This window comes from Dunckerocampus dactyliophorus, chromosome 4 (genome assembly GCF_027744805.1).
Source record: "Dunckerocampus dactyliophorus isolate RoL2022-P2 chromosome 4, RoL_Ddac_1.1, whole genome shotgun sequence".
Classification (NCBI taxonomy): Eukaryota; Metazoa; Chordata; class Actinopteri; order Syngnathiformes; family Syngnathidae; genus Dunckerocampus; species Dunckerocampus dactyliophorus.
The window spans coordinates 18,892,699-18,913,120 of NC_072822.1; the positions used below are offsets into that span (position 1 = coordinate 18,892,699).

General features: G+C 42.2%; 3 protein-coding genes across 8 annotated transcripts in view; 1 reads left to right on the forward strand and 2 right to left on the reverse strand.

Moving 5' to 3' along the window:
* The window catches only part of igsf9b (immunoglobulin superfamily, member 9b), a 30,959-nt gene extending 25,600 nt beyond the window's left edge, over positions 1-5,359 (forward strand). Inside the window, exons 19-22 of one of the 3 annotated variants that reach the window (XM_054772914.1) lie at positions 59-3,337; positions 3,486-3,658; positions 3,804-4,015; positions 4,213-5,359. In XM_054772914.1, coding sequence (XP_054628889.1) covers positions 59-3,337; positions 3,486-3,658; positions 3,804-4,003 — 3,652 coding nt within the window. In that variant the 3' untranslated portion in view covers positions 4,004-4,015; positions 4,213-5,359. The remainder of the gene's footprint in view (positions 1-58; positions 3,338-3,485; positions 3,659-3,803; positions 4,016-4,212) is intronic. The other 2 variants (XM_054772915.1, XM_054772917.1) reach the window with 2 other exon arrangements.
* A 678-nt stretch (positions 5,360-6,037) lies between these two features.
* Positions 6,038-11,972, reverse strand: gatd3l (glutamine amidotransferase class 1 domain containing 3, like). Its single transcript, XM_054772919.1, has 7 exons — positions 11,805-11,972; positions 11,679-11,731; positions 11,502-11,612; positions 11,295-11,426; positions 11,138-11,230; positions 7,417-7,582; positions 6,038-7,310 (listed from the first exon to the last, which is right to left on the reverse strand). Exons 1-7 carry the CDS (start codon positions 11,919-11,921, stop codon positions 7,176-7,178), a joined length of 807 nt encoding a protein of 268 aa, XP_054628894.1. The 5' UTR covers positions 11,922-11,972; the 3' UTR covers positions 6,038-7,175.
* A 2,466-nt stretch (positions 11,973-14,438) lies between these two features.
* tmem127 (transmembrane protein 127) lies at positions 14,439-20,015 on the reverse strand. Of its 4 annotated transcripts, none has more exons than XM_054772921.1 (4): positions 19,715-20,015; positions 19,167-19,419; positions 16,743-16,907; positions 14,439-15,599 (listed from the first exon to the last, which is right to left on the reverse strand). In XM_054772921.1, exons 2-4 carry the CDS (start codon positions 19,402-19,404, stop codon positions 15,289-15,291), a joined length of 714 nt encoding a protein of 237 aa, XP_054628896.1. In that variant the 5' UTR covers positions 19,405-19,419; positions 19,715-20,015; the 3' UTR covers positions 14,439-15,288. The 4 variants fall into 4 exon arrangements, with proteins under 4 accessions (XP_054628896.1, XP_054628898.1, XP_054628897.1 ...); XM_054772923.1 differs by having other exon boundaries at positions 19,167-19,474; XM_054772922.1 differs by having other exon boundaries at positions 19,167-19,484.
* Between the last annotated feature and the right edge of the window lie 407 nt (positions 20,016-20,422).

Genomic DNA, 20,422 nt, shown 5'->3' on the forward strand with positions numbered 1-20,422 from the left:
GTTTTAATTATTTTTGTACTTCTTATTTTTGATTGTTGCATGTCTTTTTTTCCCTTAGAGCTCGACCTCCTCCTCGCAGCCCAGATAGTGTCTTGAAGCTCAAGCTCTGCCCACCCCTTCCTTTCTTCCCAACCTCTTCCTCACAGTATGATCGCTCCTCTTTTGGCAAAGGCAGTCGAGGAGAATACCAAGACCAGCGCAAACAACTCCTGGCTAACTCATCTCCGCCACCACATTACACACTTTTTGAGAGTCACCTGGGGTCCCAGGCCCCCTCCCCAACAGCCTTGGAGTCTATTTCAAGAGGCCCAGATGGACGTTTCATAATCCAACCGCTGATAGAGGGTTGCAGTCCCTCCAGTAAGAAAAATCTAAAGGACATTTTGCTTAGCAATGGTGGTGCAAGTGGCTCAGGAAGCAACCGGACCTCATTCAGGGACTCCCCAAAATCAAGCATCTTGAGTTCCGACAAAGACGAGAGGCAAGATTCTCCACTTACTGTGGATGTCCCTGAACTTATCAGGCCTCCATCCTCCCCTGGAAGGGTTCGGGCCATTGCTCGGAACTTCTCCCGTCATGGCTGCTTTTACTCTGATGATGAACATGGCTCAGAGAACCTACTGGAAAGAGCAAGCTTCTATTCAGACAATAGTGAGAAAAAGCCCAGTGATCCTCTGAGAAGGCATCGCATGCCAGCCCGCACTGAAGACCTATTCCCCGTGTTGGCCAGGAGGACCTATATTTTAGATAAAGAAGATAGGCCACAGTCTTCAGGCTATCATCCAATGACCAGTCACCTGACTGATGATAGCACACTAGTCACCCAGCTTGACAGCGAAGCGGAAAACAATAGCATCCAAAAGTGTATACAACTAGCCAAGGAGAGGGAGGAAATGGAGCGGGAACTCGAACGCTATACAACCACTCACAAAAACCAAGATCAGGGGAAAGATGTAAATGTTACCAAGTCACAGAGCCGTCATTGTAGCATATCACAACCTGATGAGGAACCTGTATGGAAACCACAAGATGTCACTCTCCGTCAAAAGCACAGGCCCTCAGGCCACACAAGTCGAGTAGCAGACTATAGAAGGGCATGCTACTTTGGGAACACCAGTAGTCCTACGGACCGACTTCCCGCATCTCACATACAGTGGGACATTAGCCCTGTTACATCGGTTACAAACCTCGTTCCAGCAAAGAGCAACTGGGAGTCTGCATCGGCCAAGTTACAGCAGTCTCGTACTTGTGAAAGAACTGCAGAGGATTCTGTGGCTGATTCTCCAGTCACTGAACACACGTCCCTTCCTATGCCTTCCATTGATGCGACCTTTGAAAAAAAACCTGCTCGATGTTTAGAGACACCCCTCAGAGCCAGATCATTGAGTCCTCTGAGAAATTCAGATATGTGTGGTAAGCCTATGACTGAAGGCCTAAGGCACAATATTAGTAATGGAGGTGCTCCCTCTCGGTCCAGAAATTCATATGCTTATGGAACACAGAATTGGGATTCGGCTTCTAGAAGTCCTTTAGTTTACAGTGAGAGGCCTGAAAGTCCAGCTCAGCCTTCAACATCATACACAACCACAAGGGATCCCAGTCCTTCGGGTTTTCCTACCTTACCCTATGAGCATCACGTTAAGTCAAAGGCCAAAGACACGGGAGGCTGTGATGATCGCCAAAGCTTGGGATTAGAAAGAGAAAGTGTCCGAGCACGGTCCCGGAGGAGTGACAAATGTCTTTTCTCTGATAGTCCCAGCCCTGTGTCAATGTTGACTCTGGTAGAAGAAGCTGAAAGTGACCAGTCCCAATTTTCTGTCCCCAGAATGTCAGGGTCTTTCAAGACCAAGCCCGCTGCATCACCTAAAATGTCATCATTGCAGACGAGTGCAATTCTCGAATATTTGAGCCTTCCGGGGTTTATTGAGATGAGCGTAGACGAGCCTGTAGAAGAAGCTGAAGTTTCAGGCACTGCTGGACAAAGTTCGGACCGGAAATCCGTAGAATCCATGGTGGCTAAGCCAGATGTAGTCCCTGAAAACTGGGAGGTTCATGTCCAGGAAAATCCAGAAGGTAAATCAAATAAAAGGGAGGGTTGTTTTGAACCTTCACTTTCTAGAGAAAAACACGGCTATAGGCATCACAATGAAAAGGAGTCTTTACCTCGTGTAAGGTTTCCAGACAGCATACGACCACTATTGCCAGCTCCAGAAAAAACTAGCAAGCAGCTGTACAATGAGAAAACACAGATTAGAGCTGAGACTAAAAGCACTGAGTCAAGACTAGGTTCTAGGCCAGCTCATACTTTGCTTAGTGCCGCTAAAGGCATGGTAGATATAGTGTCCAAACATTCTCAGAGCTTTGTAGACAGCAGTGAGTCTTTATCAGAGCAACCCCAAAGACAAGGTTCTCAGGGCAACAGGACCAATAACATTGCATCACGAATATGTCAAGCCCCTGTGCCATTTCTCAAGAAATCCTTAAGCGTTGGCCCTTGTCGGACACTCTCAGGTATGGGACCACCCAGACCTTTCCTTAAGAAATCAATCAGCTTTGGCTCCCAAAGATGGGAGCACTTTGAGAGCCCAAGGACATATATCTCTGAGAGATGTCACTGGGACGAGTTCCCAAACCCTGATGTCAGGGTGAAATCTTACAGTTTGGGTCACACTCCATCTTCCTTTCTCAGGCCAGGTCCTTCCTGGAGGGAGTATGTCCCATTAAGACGTCCCAGCATGGGCAGTTTAGAGAGGCCCCAATGTGCACAAAGATCCAGTCCCTCCTACCTCACTCCTGTAATGTACCCACACAGAGAGAGATCACTGTCCCCAATGTCGGAACCCGGTGATCCACGACGGCAGGCTGCTGTTTTCCCTGATTCCTCACGGTGGTCCCCTTCTTACCCATATACACTGAGGTCTACTCAGTACAGGTATGTCCCCATGCCCTCATCTGTTCCCCACCATCCTCAATTGTGGCCAGGACACAGACCCGCAGAAGGCATGAGACCGATGGATCCCAGGAGGGGTCCCCCGAGGTCCTACCTTCCCAGAGGCATCAGCTGGCCCTCACCCTACTGCATGCCTTTCCCTCAGAGGGAAGGGGACAGTTATAGACCGGCAGAGAGACTGATGGGGAGGGGGTGTGACACAGACCCTCGGGAGGTCAGAGAGGGTGGGAGGGCCAGCTATGCCAGTCAGAGCAGCGGGAGGGGTAGTGCTGGTCTCTTCCGCCAGTCACTGTCCATCACGCCCACCTTGCTCAGCTCCCCTGAAACCACTGAAGAGAGTGAGCGCCACAGAGCTGAGCTGGAGCTACCTGAGAGGAGATCGAAAAGGTGAAATATTACCTCACCGGGAAATAGACAAGAAGCGGGACTTTACTGTTGGTGGAGGGGTTTCTTCATGTTGCCAAAATAACACTGTGGTTTGTCTGTTTTTGTTCATGACGCTGTACAACTCTCTGACTTTTTTTTTTTATTCCAGTAGAAGGAACACGTCAGTAGATGAGAGTTATGAGTGGGACTCTGCTGACCCGTGTGTGGACACGGAGGTCCTGGAGGCCTTGAGGTTTGATCGCTCTAAAGCAGATTATCCGACAAGCGGAGGAGGGCTTGTGTGCGATCCACCTGCTGGCCTCCAGGACCAGACACGCCAAGGTTGGTATTGTGTTTGCAGCCATCATGACGTTGCATGTGCTGTTGGTAACATTGGATGTGATAGCGCTGCACGTGCTTGTGTTTATTGTGCGCTTGTCCCATAATGTCCATCCATGCATTTCCTGTCCGCCATGCCCTCCCCCAGGCCCGTCTCCCTCTGCCTGCCTACCAGTCTCCAACCCACCTCGCAGCCAGTCTCGCCACTCCCTTAGTGAGGCGCGTTTCAACGCTCTCCGGCAGGAGTACCAACAGTACAGACAGGCTCAGGAGTCCATCTGTTCCCGTGAGCCCTGCCTCGCCCATGGCAACGATTCAGACTCTGATGCCAACTCAGCACTGCTCTAGAAGCTAAACTCGGTCCGTCACTCTCCTGCCTGCCCTCTCTACCTTTTTTCCTCCCGCTCATTGCTCGCCTACCTGCCTCTTGTCACTTTTACCTTCACATGCAGCGAACTTGTGCTTGCTTGCATGCAAATGTCTTCAGAAAGCTTTCTCTTCTCTGTGTTGCTCTTTAGCGCTATTCTGTAACGCTGCCATGTTCTTTCTGTCTACAGATGTGTCTGAGACGGACAGCGAGTAGCAGACAACTGCATGAACTTTGAGCTTTGACATGTGGAAGTAGCATCCGTCATCTGTTCTAGCAGACCGACTGATAATCCGAGTGGTTTGCCCGTATTTGTCATCTGGTGGCATTCTCCGGTTTATGTTTCACTGTACTTTGGATTATGTTGCTGAGAAGGGATTATTTATTTTTTTAAGAAGCTTGTGCATCTGTGTTGCTTTTTTTGTTGACAATCTGACACAGGCACCCCTTTGGAACACAACTGGGAACAAACTACTTTGGTGTAAAAGCAGCTTGCAACACAGTGAAGGTGTTATTTTCATGTTCAAATTTCTTTGCATTAAAAAAAAAAGAATGCTGATGACAATTATTTTGTTCCAAAATGGAAATGCGGTCCCATCTTATTTCCCACCGTCTCTATATTCACATTCTAATAGAATTATCGTTCCTATCCCTTAGTGCAACAACCTCAGGGGCAGTTGACGATATGAATTCTTCTTCTGAATAGAGAAATGATTGTTTTATTTGCCACTTTCCCCTCCTGTTTGCCTGAAATGATTTGACCCCAGCATGTTACCTGATGAAATGTGCAGATGTTTATTTGTATTGCTGTTCAAATGGGACTGGTCATCTTTTATAGTTCAATGACACACACACACACACACACACACACACACACACACACACACACACAAAAAAGCATATGCCTTATTTTCATTCTTTAAAAGTGTAGTTGATTGACTTGGACAGGGTTGCGCTAGCAAGCTTCACATTTTGATATTGTACTTTTTCTTTTGTTTTGTACTCACAGGACATGAGTTCTAATATGCAATATGTTTACAATTCACTGATGTGAAGACAACACTGTGAGTGGTTCAGTCTTTTATGAATTCTGTGCCCTTGTTTTGTTTTTTTTTTTTACTGATGAATGACAAATACTGAGTTGGTGTGTCACATGACCAGCTGTGACATTGTAAAGTACTTTGAGAAGTACTGTTTTTACTCCCAGTAATTACCACATGTGGAGGGAGTGTGCATTTCTGCTGACAAATTTGGAAGATTTGTACAAAAGTGAAAGTTTTATATTTGGTCGTTTGTAATGAATAAATTGTTTTATTCCACAAAAGTGCAGGTGTTCTTTTTAATTGACTGGTCTATAGAATGTGATAGTTTTTTGTTCTATTTCGTTCCATTTCTTTCATTCCCTGGGTACATGATGTACAGCCAGAGCCGCCGAACATGCGCTGTACTTAGGGCCCCACCATCCCCATTTTGCACAAGGGGGTGCATTCTCTGCAAATGTGCAAAGGATGCGCATTGCTTCCCAGCCCGAGGCAGAAGAGGAATACAAGAGATGGTGCACGAAGCAGAATAAGAGAATAAAATAGCAGAATTCATCTACTTATGTTTCAGTCCCCGGTGATGTAATGGCACAGCCGTTGCCTTTTAAGGCAGAGGGTGTTGGTTTGATCCCATCCATGGATGCTTTCTATTTTCTTGTCATTATGGTAATTTCTTATAGTGCACTAAAATAATTTATTGAACAATTTGTTTCCCATGTATTCATATTATCCTACTCCAAAACATGCTTCTAACTAAAGTCAGGCTCAAGTTAAAATAACATAAAAATTGCTTCTAATGGGTCAAGTAGGGGTCCAATTAGGGTGATTGTTGCCCCTAGGTATGATACCGTCATTAAATTCTGCTTAGGGCCCCAATTTGGCCAGGGGCGGCCAGTAATATCGTAAAATAGGTGAATAATCAAGTAAGTTCCAGATGCTGACTACTGAGACTTATCTAGAGAAAATGTTGCACACTTTTGCTCATTATTTCTTTTTATTTTAGAAATATGAGGGCATTTTTTTATACCTGCATACAAGCTATAAAGCTAATGTCATTTTTTTGTGTGTACTTCAATGTGTGGCGTGTGTAGTACCGCTGAGTGACAAGTCTCTATAGTTTATTGCAGAGTGGTGCAAATATTTGAATGTATGATGAATAATGCCTGTCATTGTGCTGTTGTTCAGTTCGAATGACCCTCACCAACATCTTACGTGATACACACGTCACTCACAAATACACAGAGCACCTGCTTTGACTAAAGCTTCTACACACACTAGCCATTTCATAAGGTACATCTGACATCCAGTGTAATATTGGGGTTCTTTCCTCGAATTCCGCTACATAATATTGGAATATTTCATCGATTGCCATCCGGGATGGGTGTTCCCTTTATTTGTGCATCACTACAAACTACAATACAATAGTGTTAAATAAATACCTTTCAACAGCGTCACTCAAAACTGAGAATGATGGTCTTCGTAAAGGCAGAATTTGTGATACAGCTTTGTAGTGGATTAGATCAGTGGTCCCCAACCCCCGGTCATTTGGTACCGGACCGCACAGAAAGAAAAATTAATTTCCATTATTTCATTTTTTAATGTTTTATTTTGAAAAGTGGCCGGATTCTCTCTGTTACATCCATCTCACTTGACGCATGTCCATCGTGCGTGTGCTAACTTTATCTCATGCCGCACAGATAGACTACTACTGTATTTTTACCATTTTTTCTTTCACCTCATATTTGGTGTCAAATGCTGATACTATGCAGGAATGCATAAAGGTAAGTTTTGATGACTTATTAAGTGCTAATGTGCACATTTGTCTCAAGTTAATTCATGCTAGAGCACTGCCTTTTCCCACACACGTCAAACAGCAATGTAATAATCTCTCTGGAAAAACTTGGCTGGAACTTGAACTGGTGGATGGTGGGTCGGCATTCATTTTGTGAACCCCCACCCGTCCGCGGGAGATTTTGTGGGAACACAAGCCGGTCCGTGGGTCAAAAAAGGTTGGGGACCACTGGATTAGATTGTGCAGGTGTACCTAATGTTGTGGTTGGTGCGTGCATGTGATTCAGAGGTCATTGTTATCACGCTAGCTGTATCTTTTCCATCACTTGCTTGACATGCGCATGACATGCTTGACCATATTTCCAATGCCATCAAATATATAATGATAGTGGAAGTCCGTCTCCCACATGAAGGACGGAGTGCTGACCACTTTGTTCTTCTCGTCCACGTGGGCCTCGTGCAAGGAAAAAGGTCAAGGTGACAACACAAAAGAATTGTTTTTAAACACACAAAAAGAGGAGCTTTTATGAGCTGAAATGAAACAGCCGTCTTTGGAAGGATATGTATGGCTCGCGGACATTGTGACGTGCCCCCATGCTCTTAACAACCTGCACCATGTTGGTGTGAGGCCACTTCCCCCAGCGGCTGGTGTCTTCTCGTTCGTAGCCCATGGTCACCTCCAGGCTGGGCAGCACCCGGCAAGCTAGCACAGGCGCCATGCTGGACAAACTGCATTGGGAGTATCGTTTTTAGACACATGCCCACGTCTTTCGGGATACACATGAGGGGTGTCCAAAGTGAGGCCCGGGGGCTGTTTGTGGCACACGGCGTTTTTTGAAATTGTAAAATAGAATTTTGCAAGAAAACAACAGCAAGTCAAAAATATTAAGAGAAAAAGTTGCAATCTAACAAGAAAAAGTTGGAATTTTACGAGAATAATGTTATAATATTACAAGGAAAAATATTGTCATTTTGGGAGCATAAAATTTAAATATTGAAGAAAAAAGATGTCGCAGTATTATGACAAATAAACAAAGCAAAATACAGTTGTGATTTTTGTAAAATTAGGTTGGGGAGAAAGTTAGAATGTTACAAGAATAAAGTCAAAATATTATGAGAGTAAAGTCACCATTACGAGAAAAAAAATTACAAGAAGACAGCAAAATAATAGTAAAAAAAAAACAATAGCAAAAATAGAAAAAATTATGAAGTCATTTTATGAGAATATAATCAAAATATATTTTAAAAAAGTCACAAATTTACGAGAATAAACTCATAATATTATGAGGAAAATTAATGTAATTTTAGGAGCAAAAAATAGAAATATTAAAGAAAAAAGACATTGTAATATTATGACAATAAACAAAGCAAAATAAAGTTGTAATTTTTGTAAAATTAGGTTCGGGAGAAAGTTAGAATGTTACTAGAATAAAGTCAAAATATTACGAGAAAAGAATATTTTTTTTAAATATTTTTTTTTAAGTCATATTCACAAAATATCAAAGTGGCCCTTGCTTCCTTTCATTTTTCAGTATGTGGCCCTCTGTGGAAAAAGTTTGGACACCCCCGATACAGTATACACTATTGACCCAAATATAAAATGATGTTTTCCCACAACAAAAAGATGGGCCGTCTTATATTTGATTTATACAGATTTATACAAACTAGGTGGCACTAACTGACGAGCTTTTCTTCCTGTCACTCACGCACAGCAGCCACATCACAGAGACCTGATGGAAAAAAGTGTCTGCAATGTTGTTAGCATGTTAACAAACGCAGAGGAAGAGTTATGATGGTAATTTTACAATAATGCTGATCAATGAAGCAATATCATCACACAGCTGAGCATCTAAGAAATATGATGGTTGCCTTTTCAAAAATGTATTGAATCCTTCATAAATGTAATTAGTGACCAAGGAAAGTAATATTTCATTACTTTTTTTGAAAAGCCTTCAAATATGTAAAAGAATTTGTATTTAGCTTTGTAGAGGTGGATGCCGTTGATGGGCTGAAGGCTGACTTGTGACTTGCAATTCACTACCACAACTCTAGAGGGCAGTGTTTTACTGAGGGTGAGCAACCACAACTCTGGTTGCTCTAGCTCAGGGGTCACCAACGTTTTTCCTTGTGAGAGCTACTTTTACAAAATGAAAATGGCCAAGAGCTACTCATTTTTGTAACATTTCTTTTCAGAGCTTATTTTAAACCCAAACAAAGCGAATATGCTTGTTTTCCCAGAACATGAACAAAATGCTGGTGTCCACAACTCACATTTTGTATTTCAGAATGCATTTCTTTCTACTGTTCTTTCATTATTAACTGAAAACCTGAATGACCTTGCGGGCACCTCATGTGGTCGTGGGGGGCTACCTGGTGCACGCGGGCACCACGTTGGTGACCCCTGCTCTAGCTATTTAGCATGCATAACACGTCAGTTAGCTATTTAGCTAGCGTAACACGCCACGTTCCACTGTTGGTAACGGTAAAGGCTCTGTAAGAAAAAAATTAGGGAACATTATTTTTGTTGGATTTTTTTTATTTTTGTTTTTTGTGGTTTTTAGTTATATTTTTCTTGGGTTCACGTCAATACGGTAGTTTGAGTGTGTCAAGATTGCATCACTCTGTCTACGTCCCCTTTTCATTCCCAAAGAAATAATGTTAAATAACATTTAAAAAATGTATTAAGTATAAATACATGTTATTTGCATATTACACATTATTTAGGGGCTGAAATTGTTCTCCTGCCGAAAGAAAAGGTCGTCCATCCATTCATTTTCTATAGTACTCCGTCCTCCGTCCTCATTCAGGTCACGGAAGAGGTGGAGTCTATCCCAGCTGACCCTGGATTGGTCGCCAGCCAATCACAGGTCACATATAAACAAACAACCATTCACAGTCACAGCCACACCTAGTCACCGAAAAGGTGCCGCCTCCTTTTAAAATCCCTGCGACAGATGGTTCATCCTCTTCGCTCTTAAATCCTGTCGTTCTCAGATTTGACCACCAGGTGTCCCCTCACCTCACCCCGTGTCTTGAGGTGACCCTACTCGTAAGGCAATCTTCCTTCAACTTAACCTCATCAGCCTCAAGAAGACTCATTTGTCTATGCTGATTTATTAGTGTCAACTGTGCTGCTGCATTTAGACCTTTGGATGTGTTTGCTTTAAGCATAAGAGTGCATTAGAGTGTATAAGAGTGTATAAGAGTGTATCATGTCAGGAAGCAACAGGTGACTTACAGTACATCCTGAGTGGACACAACATTAGGTACACCTACTGAATCTACTGAAATCCAAAAGAAGAGATTTACACTGATCCTCCACAGCGATATTAAAGCTGTTATCGATAGCGTATCATTTATTTTGCGTGGAACTACACACACATAGCGTCTGACTCTCAAAGTAAATCAAAAACGGAGCGTGACAGCATACACTTTTTGGATTGGAATTCATGAGATGTAGAGTATATTTTATGACATTTGTACTATATATTCTACATGCATATGCAATACATGGTAAATGCATATTTACAACACCAACCAACCAAACAGAAGTCTTATATTATTTCTATTTAAAGACATAGCGATGTTACACATGTCAAAGTGTCTAATGTATTGCATTATTAGTCACAATATTTCAACTTTTTCTGGTTAAATGACACCTTTTTTCATTTTTGAGGTTGTTTTCTTGTTCACTTGTCGTTTTAGAAGGTGCCGTGGGCCAATAAACAAATGACCCGCTGCAAAAATGGCCCCCGGGCCCTACTTTGACCATCCCAGTATATGTCCATGCTTTATTAGATGTACTGTTTTAATGAGAATGAGTTTATCTGGCGCAATAAATAATACATGTTAGAAAAACAATTATGGGACAAGATCATACATCTATCTTTGCATGTTAATAGTGCTTTAATTTATTATTTATTTTTATTATTATTAGTTATTGTCATCTGTGTAGATGTTTATGTTGATTGCTATAATGACACATTTTAATCGGTATGGTTATAACTTGTTATCACAGTAGTAGTGTTATTATTATTATTATTATTTTTAAATGTAATTGCAGGGTTTTTAAAAAGCATTATTGCGCTGTAGTCCACTACATGAATAGATGCGATTCTAAAAAATGATTCAGAGCCCATTTAAATGTATTAATTTGCAAAATGTATTATACTGTACCTCAACACAACTATTGATATTTATTGAAATTGGCCTCCTATTATATAAATAAATGCAAATAAATGTCATTTTCAATGTAGTTTGACGACTTCAAAAGAAGACACTCACCCAATGGGCTTACGTGAGCGATGGAACTCTTTCAGCACCCTTTCCACATCACCGTGCAGCTTGCAGTCTTTACCATCCTTCATGAAAGACGACCTAAAGAATAGAAGGTGACACATGAACGCCAACTCCTCCACCAAGTTCCATCAATGCTCCTCACAAGTTCTTGATGACCCCGTGGCCTCCAGGAAAGATGACAGCGTCAAAGGTGTTGACGTCCAGCTTGGACAGATCGTGCATTTGCATCATTCCTTGGTTGTGACTGAAGCGAGCAGACTCCACCATCGTGTTCCTGCGGAAAGGCCAAACGCCATCACGCCATAACGCCAGGAACATCAAAAGTAGACCGTGTGAGGACGTGTTGTACCGGTCTCCGGAGGAGGCCTGCTTCTTCATGTGGTCCATCACTTCAGTCTGCTGCTGGTTCGGAGCAAACATCTGGAAGCGGGCACCGTTGCGGCTCAGGTGGTACATGGTGCTGAGGATGGAGGTGCGAGTTACAGGACATGTTTGTTTGGTGAAATGTGAAAGCTGTGGTACTCACTAGACGCCCTCGTGGACATCAGTCCCGTCCCACCAGCCACATCCGGAGAACACCTGCAAAACATCAGCTCTCATGCACTCGCCGTGCAAAAAAAACTTAACGCTGTGACGGTTTGGCGTGACTTACCACGGCCACGTTGGTGTTCCCCCAGGTGCCTTGGGTGCCATGATGGACAAAGGCGGCTGGTTGTTGAGCGAGAACCGCCAGTGTCTGTTTGGATAGCAGAGCCCTGGATGCCAGCATGGTTGATCTTCAGAGTGTGTCAAATCATGAAAGGTCCTACGTGCGGCGGCGTATATACCACCTCCTGAGTGCACAGTGGGACGTCATCACGTAAGCTGCATTTTCTTAGAAGAGCCAGCACTGTTTCACCTTTCCCAGCCGAGCATCCTCCCTTTTTAATACCTTGTTTATTTGTCTCATCAACTTAAGTCACTTGGCCACAGCGCGGCTTGTCAGCTTTGAATAAACGCTCCCCACTAACGCTTGATTGGCTTCGTATCATAGACAACATCAAAGATCTTTAATGCCAGAAAAGATATGACTAGTACTTTTGATCTGCAGGAAGTTTAGGCCAATGCTTATTCCACTGCTAATAAATTGGATTTCTCTCCGCATAGCATAGGAAGTTGTATGTCCTTTTAAGACTATTAAGTTGTAAGGCTCTTACTGGCAGTAACACCGTGCTGAATCGACAACGTCTAGACTGGCAAACCCAGAAATATCTCAGTGAGTCGCAAGTGTCACACTCAATATATTGTTCAGTTCCCACCTCAGTGCAGCGTTTGCACAGCGATAGAGTTTTCATGATTGTGTCTTTACACGTTTGAAACAAATCAATAACCACTTTCTACAGACTTTTAGGAATTGCAGCCATTTTTTTAAGCAGAGTGCCTCAGTTTTCAGGGGATCGCAAAGTATTTGGACAAAGTGACATTATTGTAATGACATGTAAAAACCCTCTGCAGTTAATGACTGTGTGAGGTCTGGAGCTCACGGTCATAATCAAACCTTGGAGAGGCCTTCACTGGCTGCTCATTTGTGGGCCTTGATGCCTTCACTCTACTACTGGATCAAGCATTATAGTTTATTATTCCATCCGTTTTCTATACCACTTGTCCTCATTAGGGTCTTGGGTAAGCTGGAGCGTATCCCAGGTTAGTGTTGCATTAACACCAGTGGTTGCATCACCTTAACCTCTACTGTAAGACAGACAGTATCTGGAACTGATGGCCATTTTTTATAAATGTCCCTTGCCATCCATCCCAAATGTTCTCTATGGATTTAAATGAGGGAAACATGCAGGATGGTCCAAAAGAGTGATGTTATTCTCCCTGAAGAAGTCCTTGGTCAAGCGAGCATTGTGAACTGCAGCGTTGTCCTGTTGAAAAACCCAGCTGTTACCACACAGACGAGGGCCCTCGGTAATGAGGGATGCCCGCTGCAACATCTGCATCCGTTTGACGACCCTGCACCACCTGAAGCTCCAGTGTTCCACTGAATGAAAAAGCACTCCAGATTATGATGGACCCCCCCTCCACTGTGCCGGGTAGAAAACATCTCAGGTGGGATCTCCTTGTTATGCCAGTAATGTTGGAAGCCATCTGGACTGTCAAGGTTACATTTTTTCTCATCAGAGAATAAAACTTTTTTTCCACCTTTCAATGTCCCATGTTTGATGCTCCCTGGCAAAGTCTAAACTGACAGTTTTGTGGCGTTGAAGGAGACTAGGTCTTTGAATTCATTTTTCCCGCAGATGCCGTCTGATGGTTATTGCTCTGCAGTCGGCACCAGTAAGGGCCTTCGTGTGGGTGGAAGACCACCCTGTGTCTTGATGGACAGCCAATTGGATCCTCTGGATCAGAGCAGGTGTGATTTATTTGGGTCTACCACTTTAATGTTTTGTTCCATAATGCTCAGAATCTTTAAAAAAACGTAGAATGACTGTCTTACTGCTGCCAACCTCAGCAGCAGTGGCACGCTGCGAGAGGCCTTGCTTATGCAGCTCGACAATTCAACCACGTTCAAAAAGAGAAAGCTTCTTAGCTTTAGCCATCAGGAGGGCATGACAGTGTGAATGCTTGACAGAAAATGATAATTTTGAGCAGATTTTGGCTTTTATAGCCTGTGGGCTTAAACTTTTGATCAGCTGATAAACAACCTATTTCATTTTTTTAAAATTTTTTATTACAATATACAAATAAATCCAATTGTTTTTGTCTCACTCCCCATTCTTGCTTTTGCATATTGTAGCTGTACTTAAAACCTCATTAAGATCCAAATGTGCAAAATGCAAATTCTAGCAATTTTTCAGCTGGTCTTAAATACAGACCTGACCAAAATGTATCACATTAAATTAGCACCGCATAAAAAACCTGATATCACCTCATTTATGTGCTACAGTTAGTTACATTAAATTCACATTGCATAAAACCTGCCATGGTCCAACACTGATCTATTTTTTATTTTGAGATAAATTAAGTAACATAAAGCCATAAATGATTAATAGCCTGTCATGTTTTCAGCAAAAGTTAATTCATATTTTCTGAGTTGGTATCTCTTAGCTGCAATGACAAAAAAAGGTGTCAAAGAACTAATATTCTCAACATTCATTCTACGATAGCTTTTGAACATTTGTAACCAATGTGAAAAACAGACAATATTTTTCATTCATATCTCATTTGCAGGATACCCATTTGCAAAATTAAAATTCACTTTTGCCTCAGTATTAACTATACAGTATGTGAAAAGACAAACACAAAAGACAAATGGCATTTGTTTTATTTTGAACACCTTTTAAATGTATAAACAATATTTACATAATGATAAACATATAAACCAAAATCCAGGAATAAAAAGCAGAAATTGTGTAAACATAAGAGCACACAACAAACTACAATCACCACGCTAATCACAACTTGAATCCGTCTTGCAAAATATTTCACATGCATAGAAACACTACCGGGTCACAAGGTACAAATAAAGTTGTTTTGAAATATGCTATACAAACATGACAAGACCAACTCAAGAAGTGAGGTTTCTGTTGAATCTGAATCTTACTTTTACTGCCAAACACATTCTTTATCTTCTATGTGGTGCAGGTTCCATTTTCTCACCCACTGATGTCATCACGTAAGACTAAATCAGCAACAGTATTCAAACCAGGACAAATGAACTAATCAATAAATAAAGGGCTGTTTGATATTATTTATAAAAGAAATCTCAGTATTTTTCTGCACTTTTGATGTATCAGCAACATAAGCACATCTTTTTTAAAAACATTGCAAAGCTCCGCCCATGGCCTACTGGAACCCAAATCTAGCCACGCTTTCAATAAGAATCACCATCGATCAGGCTGCTTAATCAATTACGTCATCAGCCATGTTGAGCATTTTTGCTTTAGATAGAGAAGCAATTCCTACAAGCCATTTACATGCAAATCAACACCATCAGTGACCCACATTTCTCTCATGCACTGAAGCGCTTGTCAGTCATGGCGCGTGTGCACTTGCGGTGCACGCCGTGTTCAACTATGGAGAGTATTTGCAAAGATATCCATTTGACTGTGAGCATGTTTGCTCCTCTAGCACAGTGATGCCAGCGAGGCCTGTCAGGGTGTGTAGGCGGGCGGCGGCTGAAACTGGTTCGCAATGTCATAATCGGCAGGAAATGTTTCGCTGCTGTCCTCCATCTCAGAGAGCAGTTCTAAAGCCTGCTCCTCTTCCTCGGTGGGGTAGTGTCGCAGGAGGTTGGCGGCTGTGGCGAGAATGGAGGCTCCGCCGGCCCCCGCCACCAGGTAGAAGCTGATGGCGAAGGTGACGTACACAAGGGAGCCGTGATACTTCTTGTGTTGCTGCTGCAGGGACAAGACCAGCTCTGAGGCCCAGTAGCAGAAACCTATGACGGTGGCACACTGCAGCACTGTGGAGGAAGAACAGGTTTAAGTCTTAATGACACTTAAGTTACCTTCTTATTTGATTTAAGGTGGATTTTACTCAATTACTGCCCACGGAATGCTGGTTTATTGTGACACTCCTTAATGTGAAAACATTTCAGCCATTTTAGGTAAGACATTACTTTCCCTGAAAATTTGTTCAACTTTGATTTTAATTGTGAAAATGCAATGAAGGCACATTTCTCCATTTTTTCAGCAACTACACCACATGAGACCACCTTAGACATGTTAGAAACCTCTGTGAAAAACTGCATTTTACACATTGCATTCATTTTCACAAATAGAATAAAAGTTTCGCAAATCAGAAACTGTGTTTTTATGAGCTTTCGGGGTCTGTTGCAGACCAGATTTCATGTAAAGTGTACATGTACTGGACCTAGTCTAATTGGGTCTAGATGCTGAAAAAACAGAAAATGTGCCTTTAGTACATTTTCCCAAATCAGAAACTGTGTTTTAATAAACTTTCACAGTCTGTAGGTGCTGATAAAAAAAGAAATGTACCTTGATTGCATTTCCACAACTAGAATAAAGGTTTCACAAATACAAGCGTGTGTTTCAGGCAAATGTAATGTCTTACCTTACATGTTTAAAATGTTTTCCCATCAAGAAGTGTCACAAAACACACAGTCAATCAGGACAAACAGTTGCACTGCACATTAGAAGATGGCTGCGACGCAAACGTTTACTTATGTGTTCCACAGCGGATGAAGATGCAAGCGTCGCAGCCATCTTCATCACACACACACAATAGTGGACATGCGATAGCGCGCATTGATACGAAAGGAGTGAAAGTAATGCCGAGCGATTTGTGAGGTCAGATTTTTTTCAAAGAGGCATTTTTGTGATGCATATTACTCTTTTGAGAAGCCAAACTCTTTACTTGACCACAGCAACTAACTGGAACTATGTTCCTCTTCACCAAAATCCCAACAGAAGTGGGCTCACGGGACCAAGTGGGGGTAAGTCACCATCGATGCACTACACTGCTGATGAGGATGTCTTACAACTTCATGTCCAAAAAATCCAAACTATACCTTTAAATTTCCCCTTATGTGCCGATCTGAAGCTGGAAATAGACAGCGGTGACAATAAAACACAGGAAGACTGACCCGTGAGGATGTGTGCAAAGGCATATCTTCGTGTGATCTTGAGGGCAGGGTACTTAGGTCCAAACACATCCAGGAGAAACGCTGTCAGGCTACAGAAGATGCCCAGGAAACAGAAGGCTGCGATCACTCTGAGCAACAAGATGGTCTGCGGGTTCACACAGTAATCTGCAAGACAATGTCACAACACAAAGCTTTACAAACATCCATACAGTGGTGTGAAAAAGTGTTTGCCCCTTCTTATTCTTTTGCATGTTTGTCACACGTAAATGTTTCAAATCAAACAAAATTTAATTATTAGTCAATAACAACACAACTGAACCCGGAATACAGTTTTTACAGTTTTGAAACTTTAGTTATTAACTCATTCATCCAAGCCTTTTTTCAAAAGACAGCCCCATGATTACCGGCTATTTTAGACGATTTTGACTGATCTTTCAAAGCACACAGAATATTGTGCCAACATGGAACCTACCAAAAGAAACAAAAGCCTCTTGTCTTTCATCAGAAAAAAGATTTAACATAGACAACACAAAAAAAGGGGTTGTTTTACATCAAAATAATTTATTTACAAATATAACTCAATGAATTATTTCCAATTTTCACATTTCTCTTGGAGATAAAGTATCCAGTGTTTCCGCTACATGTAATGGATCGTGGATGTGTATTTATCTTTATTGTCATATTGATTTGAACTGTAAATTACTGAATGATAAACTATTTTGATGTCCTGTAAACTTTGAAACTGTGAAAGCGAAATACTAATCATTAATATTTAGTATAGTAGTTGCAAAGTTTACTGGTTACATTTTATATATGCTATATGATTTATAGTAAGCGGTAGATCATTTTGATTGTGTGCACCCCTGATACACACGTACAATGTACATAAATACTCATTTTTAAATAAATATTTATTCTCTATGTTTATAAGTTAAGGTAGATCTTTGAGACAAAGTAGCCCACAGGCTGAACAAGTGTGAGCACCCCTGTGCTATATAGATACATGTATACATCTATAGCCAATTATTTACATATTGACCACAATTAATGGACTTGTTAGTGTGTTTTGGATCATTGTCCTGCTGCAGAACCCAAGTTGTTTTCAGCTTGAGGTCACAAACATGTGGCTGGACATTCTCCTTCAGGATTTTTTGGTAGACAGAAGAATTCATGATTCCATTTATCACAGCAAGTCTTCCAAGTCCTGAAGCAGCAAAACAACCTGAGACCCTCACACTACCACCACCATATTTTACTGCTGGTATGATGACCAAGATGTTTTCGGGCAAAATTTAGACTAGCCTTAATGTTCTTTTTGTTCAGCAGTGGTTTTTGTCTTGGAACTCTGGCATTCAGGCCGTTTTTGCCCAGTGTCTTTCTTATGGTGGACTCATGAACACTGACCTTAACTGAGGCAAGTGAGGCCTGCAGTTCTTTGGATGTTGTTGTGAGGTCTTTTGTGACCTCTTAGATGAGTGGTCGCTGCGCTCTTGGGGTGATTTTGGTTGTCCGGGTACTCCTGGGGAGGTTCACCACTGTTCCATGTTTTCATCATTTGTGGATAATGGCTCTCACTGTATTTCGCTGGAGTCCCAAAGCTTTAGAAATGCCTTTATAACCTTTTCCAGACTGAAAGGTCTCAATTTATTTCTCATTTGTTCCTGACTTTCTTTAGCTCTTAGCATGACATCTATCTTTTGAGGATCTTTTGGTCTACTTGACTTTGTCAGGCAGGTCCTATTTAAGTGATTTCTTAATTGAGAACAAGTGTTTTTAACAGGGGGCAATCACTTTTTCCCACACGGGGCCATGTAGTTTGGGGTGTTTTTCTTCCTTAATAATAAAATTTAATTTAAAAACTGCAGTTTATGTTCAGTTGTGTTGGCATTGACTAATATTTAAATTTGTTTCACAATCTCAAACATGGCCGCACGGTGGTCTAGTGGTCTAGAACGTTGGCCAATACAGGAGCAGCCTGGAGATCGGGTTCGATTCTCCCCTGGGCATTTCTGTGTGGAGTTTGCATGTTCTCCCCGTGGGCGCGTGGGTTTTCTCCGGGCGCTCCGGTTTCCTCCCACATTCCCCCAAAAAAAAACATGCAGGTGAGGTTGATTGGCGACTCTAAATTGCCCATAGGTATGACTGTGAGTGTGAATGGTTGTTTGTCTGTATGTGCCCTGCGATTGGCTGGCGACCAGTCCAGGGCGTACCCCGCCTGTTGCCCGAAGTCAGCTGGGATAGGCTCCAGCATGCCCCCGCGACCCTAATGAGGATGAAGCGGTATAGAAAATGGATGGATGGATCTCAAACATACATACGTACAAACACAATCTCAAACGTGTGACAAATATGCACACAAAAAAAAAAGAAACCAGGAAGGGGGTAAACACTGTGTATGACTGCCTGTTGAATCAAAGTCCTTACCGTCCAGAAGCTTGGGGTCGATGTAGCCTAAGACATCCGCCACCCCCAGTTCTTGTCTGGGACAGGTGCCTCCATGAACCCTGAGCCAGGCTGGTTCAGCCAGAGCCGTGCACAAGGCGGTAATTGACAGGGCTCCGGGCAGAGCTGAGACCAGACTCCGCTCTGGTTGCTTGGGTAAAGGGGTGCCTCCTCTTCTTCTCCGGCTTCCAGGAGCTGCAGAACCCGGCGGGGCATACATGCTCGTCTTCCAGTCCTTTTAGAAAGTTGGATTATTTTTACTAATTCCAAGCGGCGTCAACGCTTCGTTGCTAGGGACACCTCAACGAAACCAAATAAGTAGCTTGTAAGCAGCAACGTCAATATTTAGATGTGTAAAATGTACTAATAACATTTGAGTTTAAAGGGATAACAGGCTGCTGATAGGCCGACAAACAACGGACAGATGGCCTTCAGGCCTGTTAGCTCTGTTATTAGCCTACGAAGCTAACGTCAAACCGTGTCGGTAGTTACACAAAAACTAAGTAAAGACGAACAACAAAACTACCCACCGATTGTTACTTAATCCAAATGGCCGTCTTGGTAAAAACAATAACGGTAGCAATAAAAAGAAACAAAATACAAACAAAACAAAAGGAAGCCAGCGAAGGTTTCCTGTCGATTTATCGACTTCCTTGTTGAACAATATTCTTCTTCGCCGTTTCAATGTCATTACATTTTAGGCAGCGGTGGTCAGTGCTGCACTCTACTGGTGACTTATAAAATAGCAAGTGTAACTTCTGTATTGCTTCTCACTGTTCTGTCTGTCTATATCGCGGATGATTCTTTCTCAACCAGGGGTGTCAAACTCGTTTCACTGAGGGCCACATCACAGTTATGGCTGTCCTGAGAGGGCCACTTGTAAATGTCATTATATATGAATAGAAATATGAATACAACCTCACGATATTGTTACGCAATTACCCATGCATTTGATTTGATTTGAAATAGATGGAATTGAAATGAGAATGTCATGGTGACAAACAGACATTAGAGTATTTTTTTACGGTAAAAAATTGCCAACTTGGAATCTCTTGTTGCATGATCAGATAATATTAAATTTATCAATTTGTTTTGCTATTTTTCTATCAAAATGAAAGAACAAATACATTTAGAAAGACAAAGGTGAAGTGCATGCTTGACACACATTATTCCCAGGTTATTTGGCCCCCGGGCTTTGAGTTTGACACATGTGTTCTAAACTACTGTATATAATGAAT

Bases quoted from the DNA above. Each gene is read 5' to 3' on its own strand.
- gatd3l (XM_054772919.1), bottom strand. From the start codon at position 11,921: ATGCTGGCATCCAGGGCTCTGCTATCCAAACAGACACTGGCGGTTCTC. The intron at 11,732-11,804 runs GTAAGTCACGCC...GATGTTTTGCAG, and splicing joins GGAACACCAACGTGGCCGTG to GTGTTCTCCGGATGTGGCTG. The intron at 7,311-7,416 runs ATATCCTTCCAA...TTTTCCTTGCAC, and splicing joins ACAATGTCCGCGAGCCATAC to GAGGCCCACGTGGACGAGAA.
- tmem127 (XM_054772921.1), bottom strand. From the start codon at position 19,404: ATGTATGCCCCGCCGGGTTCTGCAGCTCCTGGAAGCCGGAGAAGAAGA. The intron at 16,908-19,166 runs GTAAGGACTTTG...ATTGTCTTGCAG, and splicing joins CGACCCCAAGCTTCTGGACG to ATTACTGTGTGAACCCGCAG. The intron at 15,600-16,742 runs GTCAGTCTTCCT...CTTCCTCCACAG, and splicing joins CTTTGCACACATCCTCACGG to TGCTGCAGTGTGCCACCGTC.